Here is a 19,980-nt window from a genome sequence, read left to right on the forward strand (position 1 = left end):
TTGACCTGGCTATAGTCAAAGTGTGAAAAAGACAAGGAAAAGAAAAAGGAATTCATAACTCAACTCTTCATTTTCAAACCCTTGAGGCACTTAAAGACTGTCATCTGATAGCTAATTTGAAAGAAATCAATTTCTTCTCCATTCCACTTCCCAGGCTGTAAGTTGCCTATCACTGCCATTTCATTTGCTAGTCATTCTCTTTTAAGGGGCAAAATGACACCATCTTCTTAGGGTGCATCTGTTTTTCAATAGATAATTACTTCAATCTTCATAGCAGTCAAAGCTTGGAGTGGATATGTCTGCATGGATGAATAATGGAACAAGGAAAGTGAAGGCCTAAGTGGACATTTCACACAAGAGTTCTCTAGTTATGGACAGCATTTATATGATGAAGAGATACTGATCGATAAAATGCTGAAGTGATTTCCAGGCAGACAGCTTTCTCTGGCATTGAATTTCACCCATTTGGGTAGAAAGGGCACCTTAGAGAGACAAAGAAACCCCAAAAAGAGCTAAGATAGAATGCCAACCTCAAGAAGCAACATGGCATAGTGGATAAAGCATGGGCCTGGGGATCAGAAGGTCACGAGTTCTAATCCTGACTCCATCACTTGCCTGCTGTGTGACTTTGGGCAAGTCACTTCACTTCTCTGGGCCTCAGTTACCTCACCTATAAAATGGAGATTGAGACTGTGAGCCCCGTGTGGGACAGGGACTGAGTCCAACCTGATTTGCCTGTATCTACCCGAGTGCTTAGTATAGTATCTGGCACATAGTGCTTAACAAATACTATAATCATTATTATGATGATGATAGAGAAACAGCACTTTGCAATGTTAAAGTCAGACTGCAAAATGGGACCAAAATGAAAAGTCCTTGAACCAGGTAATCACAAAAATGGGGAGAGGGACGAGATAATGGACGAGGAGGCAAGGCAGGAAGAGAAGCACTTTTGGCCCTGAATCTATAGCCTGTATAAGCATCACAGCCTAGTGGAAAAAGCATGGGCCTGGGAGTCAGAACCCAGGGTTCTAATCCCTGATGTGTGACCTTGGGCAAGTCACTTAACTTCTCTGTTCCTCAGTCTCCTCATCTGTAAAATGGGGAACACTTGTTATCTCTCCTACTTAGATTGTGAGCCCCAAGTGGGAAGGGGACTGTGTCCAACCTGATTATCTTGTTTCTACCCCAGCAGTTAGTACAGTGCTTGGCACCCAGAAAGCATTTAGCAAATATCATTGTTCGTCTCTATTATTTACTCCAAGCTGTAATTTTCTCTAGTGTCTTTGTCCTTGGCTAGACTGTAAACTCCTTGAAGTAGGAAAAATTATTGACGAATCCTCTTGTCTCCGTCCAAGTGAATAGTACAGTGCTGTGAACACAGAGATGCTCAATAAAGACTGTTGAGTGATTGAATTGAGTAAATAAGGGAAGCCATCATTCTCCGATTTTTCATGCAGGACAATTAGGGTCTCAGCAAGGTCTGACTACGCTAACAGCAGGCAGAAATATTCTGGTCCATGGTCAAAGATCATACTTGGATTCCCAGTGAAGATTCCATTGATTAGTTCAAGTGGCTCAATCAATCAATGACATTTATTGAATGCTTACTGTACGCAGAGCACTGAACTAAGTGCTTGGGAAAGTACAATACAACAGAGTTGGTAGGTTCATTTAATCAAATTTACTGAGTGCTTACTGTCTGCAGAGCACTGTACTAAACACATAATGTGATCCTTGTCCACAGGAGCTTACAGTTTACAGAATATGACTGATGAGAGTACAGCAGGGTAGGGCTGCTACTGAGAGGGCAGCAGGAAAGATGATGATGATGGTATTTGTTAGGCTGTTACTATATGTCATGCATTGTTCTAAGTGCTATAGTAGATACAAGCTAATCAGGTTGGATACAGTCCCTGTCCCAAAAGGGGCTCACAGTCTTCATTCCCCTTTTACAGATGAGGTTACCAAGGCACAGAGAAGCTAAGTGATTTGTCCAAGGTCACACAGCAGACAAGTGGCAGAGCCAGGATTAGAACCCAGATTCTTTTGACACCCAGGCCTGTCCTCTATCCACTACACCAAGAATTCACTGTTCTTTGGCCCCAGATGGCATCCAACCAACCATTTCCTTGAGTCAGCCGTTGGCTTCAGGGCTTCTGGGTGACAGAGTGTGGATGACTCATCCCAAGCCATCACCAGTAATTCATTTAATCATATTTATTGAGCACCTACTGTGTGCAGAGCACTGTATTAAGCGCTTATGAAAAGCAAGTGAAGCTGAAGTTCTCTTGACCAGGGGATACCTTATACCCAGACTCAAAGAAGATCTAAGCAAATATAGGGTTCAGGTATTGGCTTCTTGGTTGCTGAAATGGCCGCAACCTGGTTGCTTGAGCATCTTTGCTCAGGAGCACACTGCTCACTTTGAATGGGGGAAGAGATTAATAATTACTAATAATAATTTGTTATGCTCTTTCTATGATCCAAGCACAATACTAAAGGCTAGGGTAGACACAAGAGAATCAACTGGACATGGTTTCTGTCCCACACAGGGCTCACAGCCTAAGTAGGAGGCAGAGTGGAGACTGAATCCCCATTTCATATAGGAGAAAAATGAGGCCCAGAGAAGTTAAGTTGCTTGCCCGAGGTGACCCAACAGGCAAGTGGCAGAGCCGGGATTAGAACTCAAGTTTCCTGATTTCCAGGTCTGTGCTCTTTCCACCAGGCCATGCTACTTGTAGAAAAGCTGTCCCTAAATATTGCTTGTTTCCCCCAAGCCCACCTCTCCAGGAGACCACCCGGACAGGCCATGGCCCATCATGCCCAGGATATTGTCTCAGGGAATTAGTGGAATCACGTGACGATTGCCCCTCTGCAGGTCTGGCCTAGTTCGAAGGAGAAAATTGAGTGAGAAAAATTAAAAACCTGAATTAGGAGTCTTCAGTCAGAAGAGTAGCAAGAGGAAGGAGGTTTTAGAATTCTCTGGTTCAGAAAGCCCTCTTGAAACTCTTGCTAATGATGAGGTCATGAACAATATCTATTTTTAACATAGGCTGAGCACAAGGAACCAACCCATTCATAAGAAAACACCACTCATATCCCTACAGCCTGCATTTGCAACACCACTGTTCCTAGTTGTATTCCTCGAAGACTAGTGACATGCCAACCAGATATGAGCCTTTAGTACTCGATAAGATATACAGAGAGAAAAGCAGGTTGGGACAGGAAAATATCCCACTCCTCCACAATGAGATCTGGTTCTCCTAGTGTCTGGGAGATCTCAGTTAGAGAAACCTTTCAGGAGCTGTTGAGCACCTAACATCTTACAGTGGTAACCTGCAGGAGAAACAGCATCAACCTTTTTTTTTTAAACTCTTTTGCCATTCGAAATGAAGTTTTGGAGCCCTGAATTTAAAATGAACCAGTGACAAATTTCGAGAACTGGATATTTTACTGAAACTGTTGTTATAGTGGGGAAAAAAAGCAAAGTTGCCCCTTCTCTCACTGGATGGGATTAATAGACCCTGCATCTTCAATGGGTATTGTTAATAGCTAATGAGGGAACATAATTTTCAGAAATACATAGTTCTCACGAGAAGCAGTGTGGTCTAATGGACAGAGCACAGACCTGGGAATCAGAGTACCTGGGTTCTAATCCCAGCTCTGCCATGAATCTGCTGTGTGAACTTGGGCAAGTCACTTAACTTTTTTGTGCCTCAGTGACCTCATCTACAAAATGGGGATTAAGACTGTGAGCCCCTTGCATGAAATGGACTGTGTCCAATCTGATTAGTTTATATCTACCCCAGCGCTTAGTACTGTGCCTGGAAACATAGTAACTGCCTAAAAATACCATTAAAAAAATAAAATAAAGAATACAGTACTACCTTCCTGGAAACTAAGCTGTTTTGTTTTGAAAATAGTTTCCCTGTGTGTAGGCCATGTTCCTGGCTTCACTGAATCCTTGGGTTTCTTTTTTTTTCATAATTCATCCCTCCTGTATTACATATGAGAGATTCTTGAATCAGAAATGAACAGTTTGAGGGATCACGAGGGTAGGCATATTATTCCAAGATAGGAAGGCAGCAGCACTCAATACTTTCCCCAGAAGCTTACATTAGATTCCCCAATGCCCTAAATGATCTCAAAGTAAACTTACTGCTTGGCTAAGGCCCAGATTATCTGAGACTCTGCGGTTTCCCCTCTAAAAGCCCCTTAATCCTCAGGGTGGGGATTTTTCACATTAAAAATATAATTTGGGGATAATTATAAGGCTTTAATAATCTTTTGAAAATTGAATGACAAATGTAAATTTAGAAAATTTGTGCTTTTATTTTAGGTTTCTTCTTTGTGATTGCCATAAAACAATGTCTGCACAGCTACTCTTTCTTTACTCATATATTGCTTTCCATTCATTCAATCGTATTTATTGAGCACTCACTGTGTGCACAGCAGAGCTTTCAAAGGAGGCAAATGGCTAGATGAAAATTCATCTTGCATTACAACTATTTATTGGCATTTACTGTCAATGCTAAGGCAGCTATGCTTAATTTAGTATATTCTATGGCAGCCTGAACCCAAAATGTAGCAATATTAAAATCTTGATTTGGAGGGCTCCATCTTGGAGCAAGAAGAATGATGACTCCTTCTTTCTATGGTACTGTTAAGCACTTACTACAAGCCAGGCACTGTAGCAAACAGTGAAGTAGATACATCATAATCAGTTTGGGCACAGTCCCTGCCCCACATTGGGCTCACAGTCTAAATCAGAGGGAAGAGGATTTAATCCCCAATTTACAGATGAGATAACTAAGGCACAGAGAAGTTAAGTGACTTTCCAGGTCATACTGCAGACAAGTGGTGGGGCCAGAATTAGAACGCAGGTCCTCAGGTTCTCAGTCTCAGGCTCTTTCCATTAGGCCACACAGCTTTACAAGAGATGGGCAAACACTGACGATGACTGTCAGTTGCCCAAGAAAACTTCATATTCTTTCCCCAGAGAAACCCCTCAGGAAAATTAATATTTTTTGTGCATTTATAAGTGTCCAACCCTTCCAGTGAGACCATTCCCTATACACGTTGATTACACTGACAACAGTCGGATGTCAACAATTCATCATCCAAAAATGCTAAGATGGCCCAAGTTGAATGTATTAGAATGATGATGAATTCACAAATCAATTTTTTTAATGGTATTTGTTAAGTGCTCACTTTGTGTCAAGCACTGTTCTAAGTGCTGGGGTAGGCAGAGAAGCAGCGTGGCTCAGTGGAAAGAGCCCGGGCTTCTGAGTCAGAGGTCATGGGTTCAAATCCCGGCTCCTCCACTTGTCAGTTGTGTGACTTTGGGTGAGTCACTTGACTTCTCTGTGCCTCAGTTACCTCATCTGTAAAATGGGGATGAAGACTGTGAGTCCCCCATAGGACAACCTGCTTACCTTGTAACCTCCCCAGTGCTTGGAACAGTGCTTTGCACATAGTAAGCACTTAATAAATGCCATTATTATTATCATTATTATTATTATTATTATTAGTATTAAGTTAATTAGGTTGGACCCAGTCCCTATCCTACATGGGGCCTACAGTCTAATTACAAGAGAACTTCAGGAAGAGCATTAAGAACTTAACATTTCTTAAATTTAGGATTCTTTTGAGAGTTTAAGTCTATAATTAAAAAAAGATTTGGGGGTAGAAATTGAGTTAAATTGGATAAATTGCTAAATATCTTTTAAAAATCCTCCTTGAGTCTGGTTTTCTTGAGGAAATTAGTTTCATCTGTGTTTGGATGTCCTTGCCTTTTTAGGTTCTCTTCCTTCAGTGCTTAATACAGTGCTTGACACATAGAAACTCCTTCACAAATATCACAGTTATCATTATTATTACTGTTAATGATAATAATAATCTCAGAACTGTGTAGGGTTGCTATTCCTGCTACATGGAGTTCTCAAAGCACATAGGATTATTATAGGATCTATCAAATACCAAGTAAACGTGACTTGTTACATTACTTGAATCCCTCTTCAAAAATCCTACTTCTTGAAATGATTTTTACCTAACAGAAAACATGATGCTTTTTTTGACACCAAATTGTGCTGTGTAGCTTTGTTTTTGTTTTTTATGCACTAAAATTTCAAGGTCATTTATGCAACAAAGTGTAGGGTTCAAAATTGATTAGATTAGATCCTGTCATCCATCAAATTACCTGACTTCCAGAATAGGACTTGCTTTCTTGGGATGAAGTTCTGCCTCTGTGTTTGGAATGGGGGAACTGGTAGGCAGCCATCTTGAGTCCTCTTTCCAGCTCTTCATCAGAGGTGTCCATGTCAGCCAAATACTGAGACTGATGCTGCTCACTCTCAGTATCGCCTTTGCCTTTGAAGAAAGAGTAGACTCATGTTGCTTGTGATACAGAGTTCAAAGCCCAGGGGTTGATTTGAGAAAGGGGAAATAAGGAGAAGCAAAAGACCAAACTGGAGAAAAAATATGATAAAAGAAGCTAACATTTTCAGCAACAATTAATCATACTTATTAATAACAATGGTATTTGCTTAGTTACTATATGATAAGCACTACACTATAAGCTGGGATGGATACAAGATAATCAAGTTGGACATAGTCCCTGACCTACATTTGGTTCACAGTCTAAGTAGGAAGGAAAACAGATACTGAATCCCCATTTTGCGGATGAGGAAAGTGAGGCACAGAGAAGTTAAGTGACTTGCCCAAGGGCACACAGCAGGAACAAGGCAGAGCCAGGTTTAGAGCCCAGGTCCTCTGATTCCCAGGCCCATGCTCTTTCCATTAGGCCATGCTGCTTCCCTAGGCCATGTTGCTTCCCTCTCTTTGTACAGGGTACTTTACTAAGCACTTCAGAAAATATAATGGAGTTTGTAGACATGATCTGTGTCCTTAATTTACAATCCAGTGGGGAATGTGATTTCCCAAGTGCTTAGTACAATGTTTTGCACACAGTAAGTGCTCAATAAACATCACTGATTAATTGAGATAGACACCTAAAGTCTAAAGATATGTGCATATGTGCTGAGGATAGAGATGCTCTCCCAAGGAGTAGCTGGAGGAACACGTCCTCGAAACACAGGAGAAGGAGTTAGGATAGATAGAGGAATCATGGGAAGCTTTACAGGTTGAGGAAAAGGTCTCTCAACAGGAAAAGAGAACACGGCCAGTAAGTCAGTCAATCGTACATATTGAGCACTTACTGCATGCAGAGCACTGTACTAAGCACTTGGGAGAGTACAATATAACAGTAAACGGGCACATTCCCTGCCCACAATGAGCTTACAGTCTAGAATGAAAGACAGACATTAATACAAATAAAAATATTACAACTATGGATATAAGGGCTGTGGGGCTGGGAGTGGGGATGAGTGGGACTGAGTTAGGGAGACAGAGAAGAGAGTAGGAGAAGGGGATAGGAGGACTTAGGAAAGGCCTCTTGGAAGAGATGGGCCTTCAATAAGGCTTTGAAGCAGGGGGGAATAATGTCTGTCAGGTATGAGGAGGGAGGGAGTTCCATGCCAGAGGCAGGACTTGGGGCAAGAGGTTGGCGATGAGATAGACGAGATTGAGGTACAGTGAGAGGGCCGGCCAGCACTAGAGGAGCCAAGTGTGTGAGCTGAGTTGTAGGAGAGTAGCAAGGTGAGGTAAGAGGGAGCAAGGAGATTGAGTGCTTTAAAGCCAATGGTGAGGAGTTTCTGTTTGATGCAGAGTTTCTTCGGGAGTGTGGAAACAAGGTCAGAACGTTTTTATAAAAAAATGATCTGGGCAGCAGAGAAGGATAGGGACTGGAGTGGGAAAGACAGGAGGCAGGGAGGTCAGGAGGGAGGCTGATACAGTAATCAAGGTGGGATAGAATAAGTGATTGGATTAAAATGGTAGCAGTTTGGATGGAGAGGAAAGGGTGGAAATGGCAGATTTTAGTGTAGGTTTCGAGGTTAGTTCCTGAAGGGAAATTTCACAGTTTAGAGTCTGAAGGGAAATCAGAGTGGTTGAGGGGAATGGATAGGCAAGGCAGTTAGGGACATGGTGAAAAAATTTCTTGCCCATTGGTCTGGATTCACTTTTAGGAAGTCTGCAAGGGTCCTTAGGGTGTGCTCAGATAGAGAGAATACCTCTCCTCCAAACGTCAATCTCTTCAACTGATCAGATAATTTACAATCTCGACAGGAGGACTCAGAACAATTCTGGTGAAAACCAGACTTGGGGTGGCTAAGCCATTTAGGAGAATTCTAGGTACCTAAGTCTAGCTACTGAATTATTATGGTAAATAATGATGGCTGCACTCAAATGTGAAACGAGACACAAGTAGAGAGCTCAACACCTTCCTTAGATGTGATGGTTAATGACAGCTAAATAAGATTTATGGCTAACAGTGGGACAAGTGTAAGTTTCCTGCCATGATTTAATTTGCAGCAAAAATTATAGAGAAGATAAACTTCTGGCCCTTTACCTAAACACTCCAAGGCCAAAGAGGAGAAAATGATGGGGCTTGAGGGTATAAGAAATTTTGTTAGGAAGCAAAATGATGTTGTAGCAAACACTTACATAAAGCACACTGTGATTCTCTGCGTGTAAATAGGAACATTCACATAACAATTAATGAGCTGTTGGGAAGATATGATGCTAGATGTGTTCCTGTGGGTAGCAGGGTAGCCAAACTTCCTTGGAATATAACTGTGTTGGATCTTTCTCAATGAAAGACTACTGCCTGGGATTTGGTCAGGAGCCAGCTTGGTGCTACAAGATGTCGTAGAAAAATAGGAAAACACACACACACACACACACACACACACACACACACACACACACACACACACACACACACACACTCTCTCTCTCTCTCTCTTGCACTGCATTTCTCACACTTGTAGTATTCCTGCTCAGTGATCAGGACTGCATGCCCAGGGACCACCATAATGGGGAATCCATTTATTTTAGGAGAATCCATCCAAGTTCCCCTCTCCTTCCAGCCCCCACAATTTATCTCTAGGTCCCTGACCATCCATTCTAACTCAAAGCTGACCCTGCCCCCAACTCTCCTCACCACACCTTTGTCCCTAACTTTGTTTTCAGGATGATTTTAACTGGTGGAAGGGATATTTTATGGCACCTCCTCATAAATCAGACCTATCTTCTCCATATTCCCCTAGCCCTCTTACCATAAGACCACAGACTCTGGTATCTTTTTGCTTAGCCTGTTGCCTCTCTCTTATTTCACTCCCTCCAGTACGCTCTTTGTCTGAGAGTGGGTGCTTGTCCATACAGTATTAAATCAGGGAGAGGGAAGGGAGAGATCAAGAAAGAGGGAGACAGAGAGACATAACAAGAGGGAGCATTCATGTGGAACAGAGCAGGCAATGAGCGAGCACTAAGAAACTCCAGATGTGTAAAACCCTGCCAATCTTGGTGCTTTACAGACAGATACAGGACAGGTCTATGGGTTGCTAGGCTATGACTTGCTGTGTCTTCTGGGTGACCTTTGAGGAGGGGATTCCACCAGTTAAAACACTGCTCTATGGATGTGTACTTTGACCTGTGGCCAGTAGGTGCTGGAGATCACATTAGGGAAAAAAATGAATTAATTTCTGTCTAGGTGATCTGCAAGTCATCATTATTGTATTAATTTATTTACTCCATTTTAGGCTCCGATCAAATTATATTAATAAAACAATCATTGATTTGGCCCATTGGAGGATGACCCTTAGTGGGTAAGAGTTAAAAAGTGACTGATTTTTTAACATTATTATATCGCACCCACACACACACACACGTGATAATGAGCATGTGCTTTCATGCTTGCAATGTACATAATGTCCACAACTACCTTGTCCATGCATGCGGATGTGGCTGGAAAGATCTCTGAATGACTGATACTCCATTCCACACTGTGCACATAAAGACTGTCTTTTGCCATGCTGATGGGTTTGGTTCTTCTTATGTCCATCAATCAATCAATCAATCATATTTATTGAGCGCTTACTGTGTGCAGAGCACTGTACTGAGTGCTTGGGAAGTACAAGTTGGCAACATATAGAGACAGTCCCTACCCAACAGTGGGCTCACAGTCTAGAGTCACTGTTTGTGACTCTGCCTCTTAGTTTCCAGAACTTTATCGCCTCTCTACTCCATTGGATAGTAAACTCCTTGAAGGTAGGGATCATGTCTACCAACTCTACTGTAGTGCTTAGTACAGTGCTTAGTACATTATAAGCACTCAATAAATGTCAATCATTGATTTACTGATTGATTCCTCTGTAAAAATAGGGCAACTCCCTCTCCTGAGTGCCACTTACTAGTCTGGTCTGTCTGCTGCTTTTGTATCCCCAAATTCCAGGAAGAGGAGGCCTTTAGTCTCATTCAGTCAATCAATCAATCAGTCATATTTATTTTGTGCTTACTGTGTGCAGAACACAGTACTTAGCAGTTGGAAGAGTAAGCTATAAGAGTTGATAGACACATTCCCTGCCCACGACAAGCTTACAGTCTGGTGGGGGGAGATAGACAGTGATGTAAATAAATAAATTATGGATATGTACATAAGTGCTATAGGGCTAAGGGAAGGGTGAATAAAGGGTGAAAATCCAAGAGAGATCACTTCTGCATGGATTGGAACTCTTGAATGAGAGAATGATTTTTTCTGAAGGAGGAAAAAAAAGGCACCATGGAACCCATTTTGCCTGGCTTTCTCTTTCTGCATTCACTGATCATTTAACTGGGAGAAGCATTTGTACTTTAAATAAATAAATAATGGGTCAAAAATGGTGTTTATATCTGAGACTGATGAATGATAAATGGCTTAGGGAGGAAAACAGCAGATTAGCTAAGGGAAAAGCTGAACTGACACCAACCTTGATTCTTTGTCCACATTTTGGGGGTGGAGAGGGTTTGGCCTGCCTCATGGGGCAGCCCTTGACAGGCCTCAAAATAATCAAGTCCGGGAAACCTCCCAGATTGAGGGGCTCCTTCCAGGCTTTCCCTTCCAGAGTCTGTTGGCAAACAGACCTCAGTGCTGGATTCTTGCTCTTGAGGAGAGTGGTGCTGATCTCGCTCTTCCAGGGTGTGGTGGAACACTGAAGCAATATCTGTTTCTGCCATCATCGACCTGGCATCTTCTTCATCAGAGCTCGGAAATCCTGATGGAGACTGAAAACAGAAGAGCCTGCTCATTTCTGGGAAACAGTGTGGCTTCTCTTTGAAGTGATTAACATCATCATCATATCATTAGTATCATTAACATTATTATATGTTAAGCACCTACTCTGGGTCAAGTGCTCTACTAGGTGATAGGGTAGATACAAGTTAATAGTAGTAATGATACTTGCTGAGCACTCACTATGAGCCAAGCACTATACTAAGTGCTGGAATAATTATTGTGTTGGGGTGGATACATGCAAATCGGGTTGGACACAGTCCCTGTCCCAACTGGGGCTCAGAGTCTCAATCCCTGTTTTACAGATGAGGTAACTGAGGCATAGAGAAGTAAAGTGACATGCCCAAGGTTATACAGCTGACAAGTGGCAGAGCCTGGATTAGAACCCATGACCTTCTGACTCTCAGGCTTGTGTTCTATCCACTATGCCATATCAGTTGCACACATTGTCTATCCCACAGGGGACTCACAGTTTAAGTTGGAGGAAGAACAGGTGTACATCAACTTTGACAGCTTCAGTTGGAATGGAGCATGTAGCCTTAAAGAGCATCTAGATTTACATTTGAAACAGCTTTGATGTAATTCCTTATGAACAATAATTGTGGTACTTGTTAAGTGCTTACTACATGTATGTATATGTATTGTAATGTGAACGAGACACAAGTAGAGAGCTCAACACCTCCTTTAGATGTGCTGGTTAATGGCATCTAAATAAGACTTTTCAGCTCGCTTAGTGGGAAAAGTGTAAGTTTCCTCCCATGATTTAGTGTACTGCAATATTTATACAGAGGGTAAACTTTTCACCCTTTACTTACACACTCAAAGGCCAAAGAGTAGAAGTAGTGTTAAGTAGTGGTCTAAGTGCTAGGGCATATGCAAGTTAATCAGGTTGGGCACAGTCCCTGTCCCACATGGGGCTCACAGTCTAAGTAGGTGGGAGAAAAGTTATCAAATCCCCATTTTACAATTGAGGAAACTGAGGCAGAGAGAAGTTAAATGAGTAGCCCAAGGTCACAAAGCAAGCATGTGGCCAAGGCAGTATTAGAATACAGGTCCTCTGCTTCCCAGATTGTCCCACGTGGGGTTCACAGTCTTAATCCCCATTTTGCAGATGAAGTAACTGTGGCACAGAGAAGTTAAGTGACTTGCCCAAAGTCACACAGCTGACAATTGGTGGAGCCGAGATTTGAACCCATGAACTCTGACTCCAAAGCCTCGGCTCTTTCCACTGAGCCATGCTGCTTCTCTAGCAAGAGATGCTCAAGCAATACGACTGAATGATGCAAATCTGGCCAACGGCTTTTTTTTTTTTGACGGCATTTATTAAGCACTTACTATGTGCAAAGCACTGTTCTAAGCGCTGGGGAGGTTACAAGGTAATCAGGTTGTCCCGTGTGGGGCTCAAAGTCTTAATCCCCATTTTACAGATGAGGGAACTGAGGCACAGAGAAGTAAAGTGACTTGCCCAAAGTCACACAGCTGACAATTTGCAGAGCCGGGATTTGAACCCATGACCTCTGACTCCAAAGCCCGGGCTCTTTCCACTGAGCCATGCTGCTTCTCAAGAGGCTTTTCCCTCAAGAAGGAATCAAATACTTGAGGATAAATAAGAGCTGCTCCATGTATTCAATCAATCAATCAATCATATTTATTGAGTGCTTACTGTGTGCACAGCGCTGTACTAAGCACTTGGGAAGTACAAGTTGGCAACATATAGAGACAGTCCCTACCCAACAGTGGGTTCACAGTCTAGAAGGGGGAGACAGAGAACAAAATCAAACATATTAACAAAATAAAATAAATAGAATAGATATGTACAAGCAAAATAAATAGAGTAATAAATATGTACAAACATATATACATATATACAGGTGCTGTGGTGAAGGGAAAGAGGTAAGACGGGGGGGATGGAGAGGGGGACGAGGGGGAGAGGAAGGAGAGGGCTCAGTTTGGGAAGGCCTCCTGAAGGAGGTGAGCTCTCAGTAGGGCCTTGAAGGGAGGAAGAGAGCTAACTTGGCGGATGTTGGGAGGGAGGGCATTCCAGGCCAGGGGGACGACGTGGGCCGGGGTCGACGGCGGGACAGGCGAGAACGAGGCACGGTAAGGAGATTAGCGGCAGAGGAGTGGAGGGTGCGGGCTGGGCTGTAGAAGGAGAGAAGGGAGGTGAGGTAGCAGGGGGCAAGGTGATGGAGAGCCTTCAAGCCAAGGGTGAGGAGTTTCTGCCTGATGCGCAGATTCTTGAAGGAATCACACTTCTTTTTACAATCCAAGATTCAGAAAGGAATAATATTTCCACTGATGCAGTCAGTCAAAGGTGAAATCTGCACTGTAACTTTAAAATCCTGATTTTTCCATTCATAGTCTATATTCTTGGTCTCCTGGTCCAAATCTTTATCAAGAGCCTATATTTGGCACTACTCCCAAAGTGAGGGTAACAGGAGAATAAATAGCAGAGGCCTAGTGTTTTCCCTGACTAGATGGAATTTTGCTGTGGAGTGTAGTATTAGTAGTCATAGTACTTATTAACCACTGGCTGGGTGTAGAGCACTGTACTACATGTTGGGAATTAGACACTGTCCCTGGACCTCAGAGGGCTCACAATCCAAAAATATAAAAGGGGGAAGGGAATAGGAAACAGATATACAAAGAGAGATGAAACAATAAAACCCTAAAGCAACAGAAATGACAAGGACAAATGCACAAAATAAAAGCAAAATCAGTACAGTGCTTTGGCTACATGAGAAAAATTTCAGGCATCTTGTAACTCAGAGTCCAAGACACATCTGTAGCCACAGTAACCACTATAGTAGCTATGAGCTTTTTCTCTTAGCCACTGAGGTGAAGAACAGCAGGACGGGATAGAGTCTCCTCAAGAACAAGGAGAAGGACCAGTTGTGAGTGCCCTGGAAGGCAGCATGGCTGTATGCACTTTGTGAGGTCCTGGGTCTTTTGGGAAATCAATTGATCAGTCAATGAATGGTATTTATTGAACACTTATTATGTATAGAGCACTGTACTAAGCGCTTGGGAGAATACAACAGAATTAGCAGACATGCTCCCTGGCCATAATGAAGTTACAGTGTAGAGTAAGACATGTGAGGGAATGGAAACTAGAGATTTAACAAAGCAACTAGGGCATCTGGGAAAGAAAAAAAAACCAAACAGACTGTGGTGGGTTTTCCTTCAGAAGGTTCTGGTCCCAGTTGTGAGCACTTTGAAACTCCAGGAACAAGATAATCAGGAAAAGGTTAACATGTGAGGTTGAACATTTTGATAGAGCAAGAGGGAAGGTCAAAGTCCAGCAAAGGATTCCATCTCGGCATACCTGCTGGGCATCCAGAATCACTGGAGTTGAAGACAGTTGCAAAGACTGGCAGGGAGAACCAGTGGAATCATCTGCATCGACTTCAAAGTCAAAGGGTTGAATGGAGAGGAGGCGCCTTTTCTTGTGCGTCTTTGTCAGGACGGGAAGAATGTGAGAGCAAAAGTTGGCATTAGTGTAATTATGTCAAAACCCATTTATAACTAATGAGAAGCAGCATGGCCTAGTGGAACGAGCATGGGCCTGAGAAACAGAAGGACCTGGATTCTAATCCTAAATCTGTCACTTGACTGTTGTGTGACCTTGGGCAAGTAATTTAACTTCTCTGTGCCTCAGTTCCCTCATCTGTAAATTGGGGATTATGACTGGAAGCCCCTTGTGGGACAGGGACTGTGTTCAAACAGATTAGCTTGTATCTACCCCAGCACTTAGTACACTACTTGGCACATAGTAAGCACTTAACAAATACCATTTAAAACAAAAAAACCCAAAAAACAAATACCATTAGAAAAAGAATGATCCTTATATGGACAGGGAACAGGTCTACCAACTCTGTTGTACTGTACTCTCCCAAGAACTTAGTATGGTGCTCTGCACACAGTAAGTGGCTCAATAAATACCACTGGTTGATTGTAGAACACCATGAGATGGGCACTGAGAGAAAAAATTTTTCATTTAAGGCAAATTTTCCAGAGATACCATCGAAGTTGAAAGTTCTTTCCAAAATCTGTGGGAAAATCCTTTCCAAAGTCACACATGGCATGTAAGTGTAACTTCAAATCTGTTGATTTTTCAAGCTACCATTTCTTAGGTTACTACATGTAGGTAATTAAGTGCAAAGATAACCTCAACTAAATAACTGTTATATGATTTGGAGGAGTATTTGTGAGGGAAAGAGAGGGAAGCAGGAAGGGAAACACTTAGTTCACTGACTTTCCAAATCCAGTGGCACTGGTTAACTTTAGTAAGTGGCAATTTAACCTGCCATCAATGGAAACCCCTATCAATTAAATCTAAACTCCCCAAATTCAAACAAGGTTGTTCATCTCTACTAAATACCTCATGTTCTGGTATTTCAGGCAACTATTGATATTCTGGATATATCAGTTGTTCCAAGAGCATGGGATATAATATGGTAGTTTTGAACTCTCTGGCAAATCTGCTCTCTTCATTTCAGTGGATTTCAATCAATCAATCAATCAATCAATCAATCGTATTTATTGAGCGCTTACTATGTGCAGAGCACTGTACTAAGCGCTTGGGAAGTACAAATTGGCATCACATAGAGACAGTCCCTACCCAACAGTGGGCTCACAGTCTAAAAGGGGGAGACAGAGAACAGAACCAAACATACCAACAAAATAAAATAAGTAGGATAGAAATGTACAAGTAAAATAAATAAATAAATAAATAAATAGAGTAATAAATATGTACAACCATATATACATATATACAGGTGCTGTGGGGAAGGGAAGGAGGTAAGACGGGGGGATGGAGAGGGGGAGAGGAAAGAAGGGGCTCAGTCTGGGAAGGCCTCCTGGAGGAGGTGAGCTCTCAGCAGGGCCTTGAAGGGAGGAAGAGAGCTAGCTTGGCGGATGGGCAGAGGGAGGGCATTCCAGGCCCGGGGGATGACGTGGGCCGGGGGTCGATGGCGGGACAGGCGAGAGCGAGGTACAGTGAGGAGATTAGTGGTGGAGGAGCGGAGGGTGCGGGCTGGGCAGTAGAAGGAGAGAAGGGAGGTGAGGTAGGAGGGGGCGAGGTGATGGACAGCCTTGAAGCCCAGGGTGAGGAGTTTCTGCCTGATGCGCAGATTGATCGGTAGCCATTGGAGGTTTTTGAGGAGGGGAGTAATATGTCCAGAGCGTTTCTGGACAAAGATAATCCGGGCAGCAGCATGAAGTATGGATTGAAGTGGAGAGAGACACGAGGATGGGAGATCAGAGAGAAGGCTAGTGCAGTAGTCCAGACGGGATAGGATGAGAGCTTGAATGAGCAGGGTAGCAGTTTGGATGGAGAGGAAAGGGCGGATCTTGGCAATGTTGCGGAGCTAAGACCGGCAGGTTTTGGTGACGGCTTGGATGTGAGGGGTGAATGAGAGAGCAGAGTCGAGGATGACACCAAGGTTGCGGGCTTGTAAGACGGGAAGGATGGTAGTGCCGTCAACAGAGATGGGAAAGTCAGGGAGAGGACAAGGTTTGGGAGGGAAGACAAGGAGCTCAGTCTTCGACATGTTGAGCTTTAGGTGGCGGGCGGACATCCAGATGGAGATGTCCTGAAGGCAGGAGGAGATGCGAGCCTGGAGGGAGGGGGAGAGAGCAGGGGCAGAGATGTAGATGTAGATCTGGGTGTCATCAGCGTAGACTGGGTGTCATCAGCGTATTCATTATTCATTATTCCTCCTGTCTGCAACTACTAACCATCACACATGGTTTCATAGCAGGATACTCAATGCTAACAGACTCAACAGCCACTGCTAAATGATAATCCAGTAAATGGAGCTTTCTATCATCCCCACAGCAAATGAAGCAAAAGAAAATGACTGGAGTTGGATTTTATAGGTCTCTGTGGTAGACAAGTTACACTTAAAACAGATGTTTCTATTTTTTTTCAGAAAATATTCATAATCACCTGGTTGGATCAATGGCTAAGGGAGTAGCCAAGATTCTTAAAACTGTATGGCTGCTCCAGATGACCCAGGGAGAGAATGAAATATGAATTTGGGATGAATACTTCCAGAAGATGAGACCTGAGGTGACTCTGCACAATTGGAAGGGTACCCTAACAATGTAGGTTACACTTCAGGGAAGTAATAATAAGAAGAGTAATTGTAATATTTGTTAAACACCAACTAAATGTTAAGCACTGTATTAAGAAGTGGAGCAGACTCAAGGACCTGCCTCTATTTTACAGATGAGGAAACTGAGGCACAGACAAGTTGAATGACTTGGCTAAGATCACACAGCAAGCAAGTGGCAGAGTGGGAATTCAAACCCACAACCTCTGACTCTTGAGCCTGAGCTCTTTCTGCTAAGTTTGTGAACCCTCTGTCAGATAAAACCTGGAGAAGAGTTACATGGCCAAAACTAACCCAATTTGATAGTGCGAGGGTCCAGCTGACATATCTCTGTCACCTGTGGCACCTCCTACCACTAGTAAATGTGTCTCTCTGCCATCTTCCAAATGCTTAGTACAGTGCTCGGTACACAGTAAGCATTCATTAAATACCACTGGTAATGATGATAACTCGGCCCACCTGGGCAGCAGCATGGCATAGTGGATAGAGCATGAGCCTGGGAGTCAGAAGGTCATAGGTTCTAATTCCAGCTCCGCCACTTGTCTGCCGTGTGACTTTGGGCAAGTCAATTAATTTATCTGTGCCTCAGTTACCTCATCGTAAAATGGGGTTTGAGATTGTGAGCCCCATGTGGAACAGGGACTGTGTCCAACCCAATTTGCTTGTATCCACCTCAGTGCTTAGTACATTGTCTGGCACATAGTAACCACTTAACAAATACCACAATTATTATTATTATTATTAAAACTCAGTAATTAGTATAGTCCTAGTTTGGCTTGGAGGAAGAGTGGAGCCTAGTGGAAAGAGCCTGGGCCTGGGAGTCAGAGGATCTGGGTTCTAATCCTGACTCTACTACTTACCTGCTATGTGATCTTAGGCAAGGCACTTAGCTTCTCTGTGCCCTAGCTTCCTTTTTTGTAAAACGGGGATTCAATACCTGCTCTCCCTCCTCCTTAGACTGTAAGCCTTATGCGGAACAGGGACTGTGCCTGACCTGATTAACTTTTATTTTCTCCAGCACTTAGAATGAGTGTGTGGACACACAGTAAGTGCTTACAGAGGTAACAAAAAAAAATACCACACAGTAAGTGGCATAGTGCTGGAGTCGTTTCTGACCCATAGCAACACCACGGACACATCTCTCCCAGAACGCCATGCTCTCCATCTGCAATCATTCTTGTAGTTTATCCACAGAGTCTTCTTGGTAAAAATGCAGAGGTGGTTTACCATTGCCACCTTCTGCGCAGTAAACTCGAGTCTCCACCCTTGACTCTCTCCCATGTTGCTGCTGCCCAGCACGGGTGAGCTTTGACTTGCAGCAGATTGCCTTCCACTCGCTAGCCACTGCCCAAGCTAGGAATGGAATGGATAGGCCTCTGCTTAACTCTCCCTCCTGTAGCCAAGATTAGTAGAATACTGGAAACTCCCCAGGTGCAGCCCTGAGAGGGGTGGGCACACATTAAGTGCTTACAAATATAACAAAACAGTACCACAAAGTAAGTGGTATTAATTTATTTATTACTATTCATTAATATTATTTATAATTATTTGTTAAATTATTTGTTCATATTAACATCTGTATCCCTTTCTAGTCTGAAAGCTTGTTGTGGGCAAGTAACATGTCCACCAACTCTGCTTTATTGTACTCTCACAAGTGTTTAGTACAGCACTCTGCACACTGCAAGCACTCAGTAAACACCATCAATGATATGCGCCTAAAAATACCGTAGTTATACATGTGTTTCCTGTTTTTGAATGTTTACAGGGACAGAAATGAGGCTGGAACACTGAGCTACCTCTGTTAAGTTTCTCTAATGGCTGGGGCATTTGCAAACAAATACAAGAAGGGTGATACCCAGAACACTGAGAACAACCATAATGTGTGCTTTTCCTTTCTGTTTTGGCTAGAACTTTGCCAGGGAATTAGGGAATGTTTCTCCAACAACAGGAAATTCTTTGGACAAAAACTCTCCTGGGTTGGAAGAAATGGCTCATTCACGCATCCAGGATGGATGATTACTGCACCGAGAACTTTCCTTAATGCAGAGTTTGGCAAGAACAAAACCACCAGGGTGGAGAAGAACTGGGTGAATTTGCTCCTAAATTTTAACTAGTTGGCTCCACCCGTGAATTCTGACAATAATTCAGAAAAGGAAATTTATCAGCCCGAGAGGGTGAAAACCAAAGGAAAGGGCCAGTTCCAATTATTCCAGCCCAAAGTCAACAGTGGTCAGAAAGAACAGGTCTCTGGGACCAAGTCTGGACACATAGAAATGTCTGAGCAGCAGCAGTGGGTCTCTCACCTGGCTGTGGCGCAGGGCTTCAGCCTCATTCAGCCCACTCTCTTCATCGGTCCCCTTGTTTTCATCATTGCCTTCTCCAGGGAGAAAGAGGGGCTCACCTGTGACACACATAAAGCATTAGGGCACCCTAGACCTGAAGCTCTTTGTAGGCAGGGACTATGTCTACCAACTCTGTCATACTGTACTCTCCAAAGCTCTGCACACAGAAAGCACTCAATAAATGCCACTGATGGATTGATTGATTGAGACTAAATCAATCAATCAATCAATCGTATTTATTGAGCGCTTACTATGTGCAGAGCACTGTACTAAGCGCTTGGGAAGTACAAATTGGCAACACATAGAGACAGTCCCTACCCAACAGTGGGCTCACAGTCTAAAAGGGGGAGAC

The 19,980-nt window shown here is 43.1% G+C and overlaps 1 protein-coding gene and 1 non-coding gene across 8 annotated transcripts in view; both read right to left on the reverse strand.

Annotated features, from left to right (window-relative positions):
• Positions 1-19,980, reverse strand: part of MLPH (melanophilin) — an 87,006-nt gene that overhangs the window by 21,221 nt on the left and 45,805 nt on the right. For all 7 annotated transcript variants that reach the window (XM_038749140.1, XM_038749139.1, XM_038749138.1 and 4 more), the window contains exons 6-9: positions 19,590-19,687; positions 14,496-14,624; positions 10,869-11,163; positions 6,203-6,372 (exon numbers count right to left, since the gene is read on the reverse strand). In XM_038749140.1, coding sequence (XP_038605068.1) covers positions 6,203-6,372; positions 10,869-11,163; positions 14,496-14,624; positions 19,590-19,687 — 692 coding nt within the window. The remainder of the gene's footprint in view (positions 1-6,202; positions 6,373-10,868; positions 11,164-14,495; positions 14,625-19,589; positions 19,688-19,980) is intronic.
• On the reverse strand, positions 18,598-18,735 carry LOC119931180. The gene has a single exon (XR_005452037.1). It is a non-coding gene; the product is annotated as a small nucleolar RNA SNORA7 (small nucleolar RNA).

Source organism: Tachyglossus aculeatus, chromosome 7 (assembly GCF_015852505.1).
Source record: "Tachyglossus aculeatus isolate mTacAcu1 chromosome 7, mTacAcu1.pri, whole genome shotgun sequence".
NCBI classification, from domain to species: domain Eukaryota; kingdom Metazoa; phylum Chordata; class Mammalia; order Monotremata; family Tachyglossidae; genus Tachyglossus; species Tachyglossus aculeatus.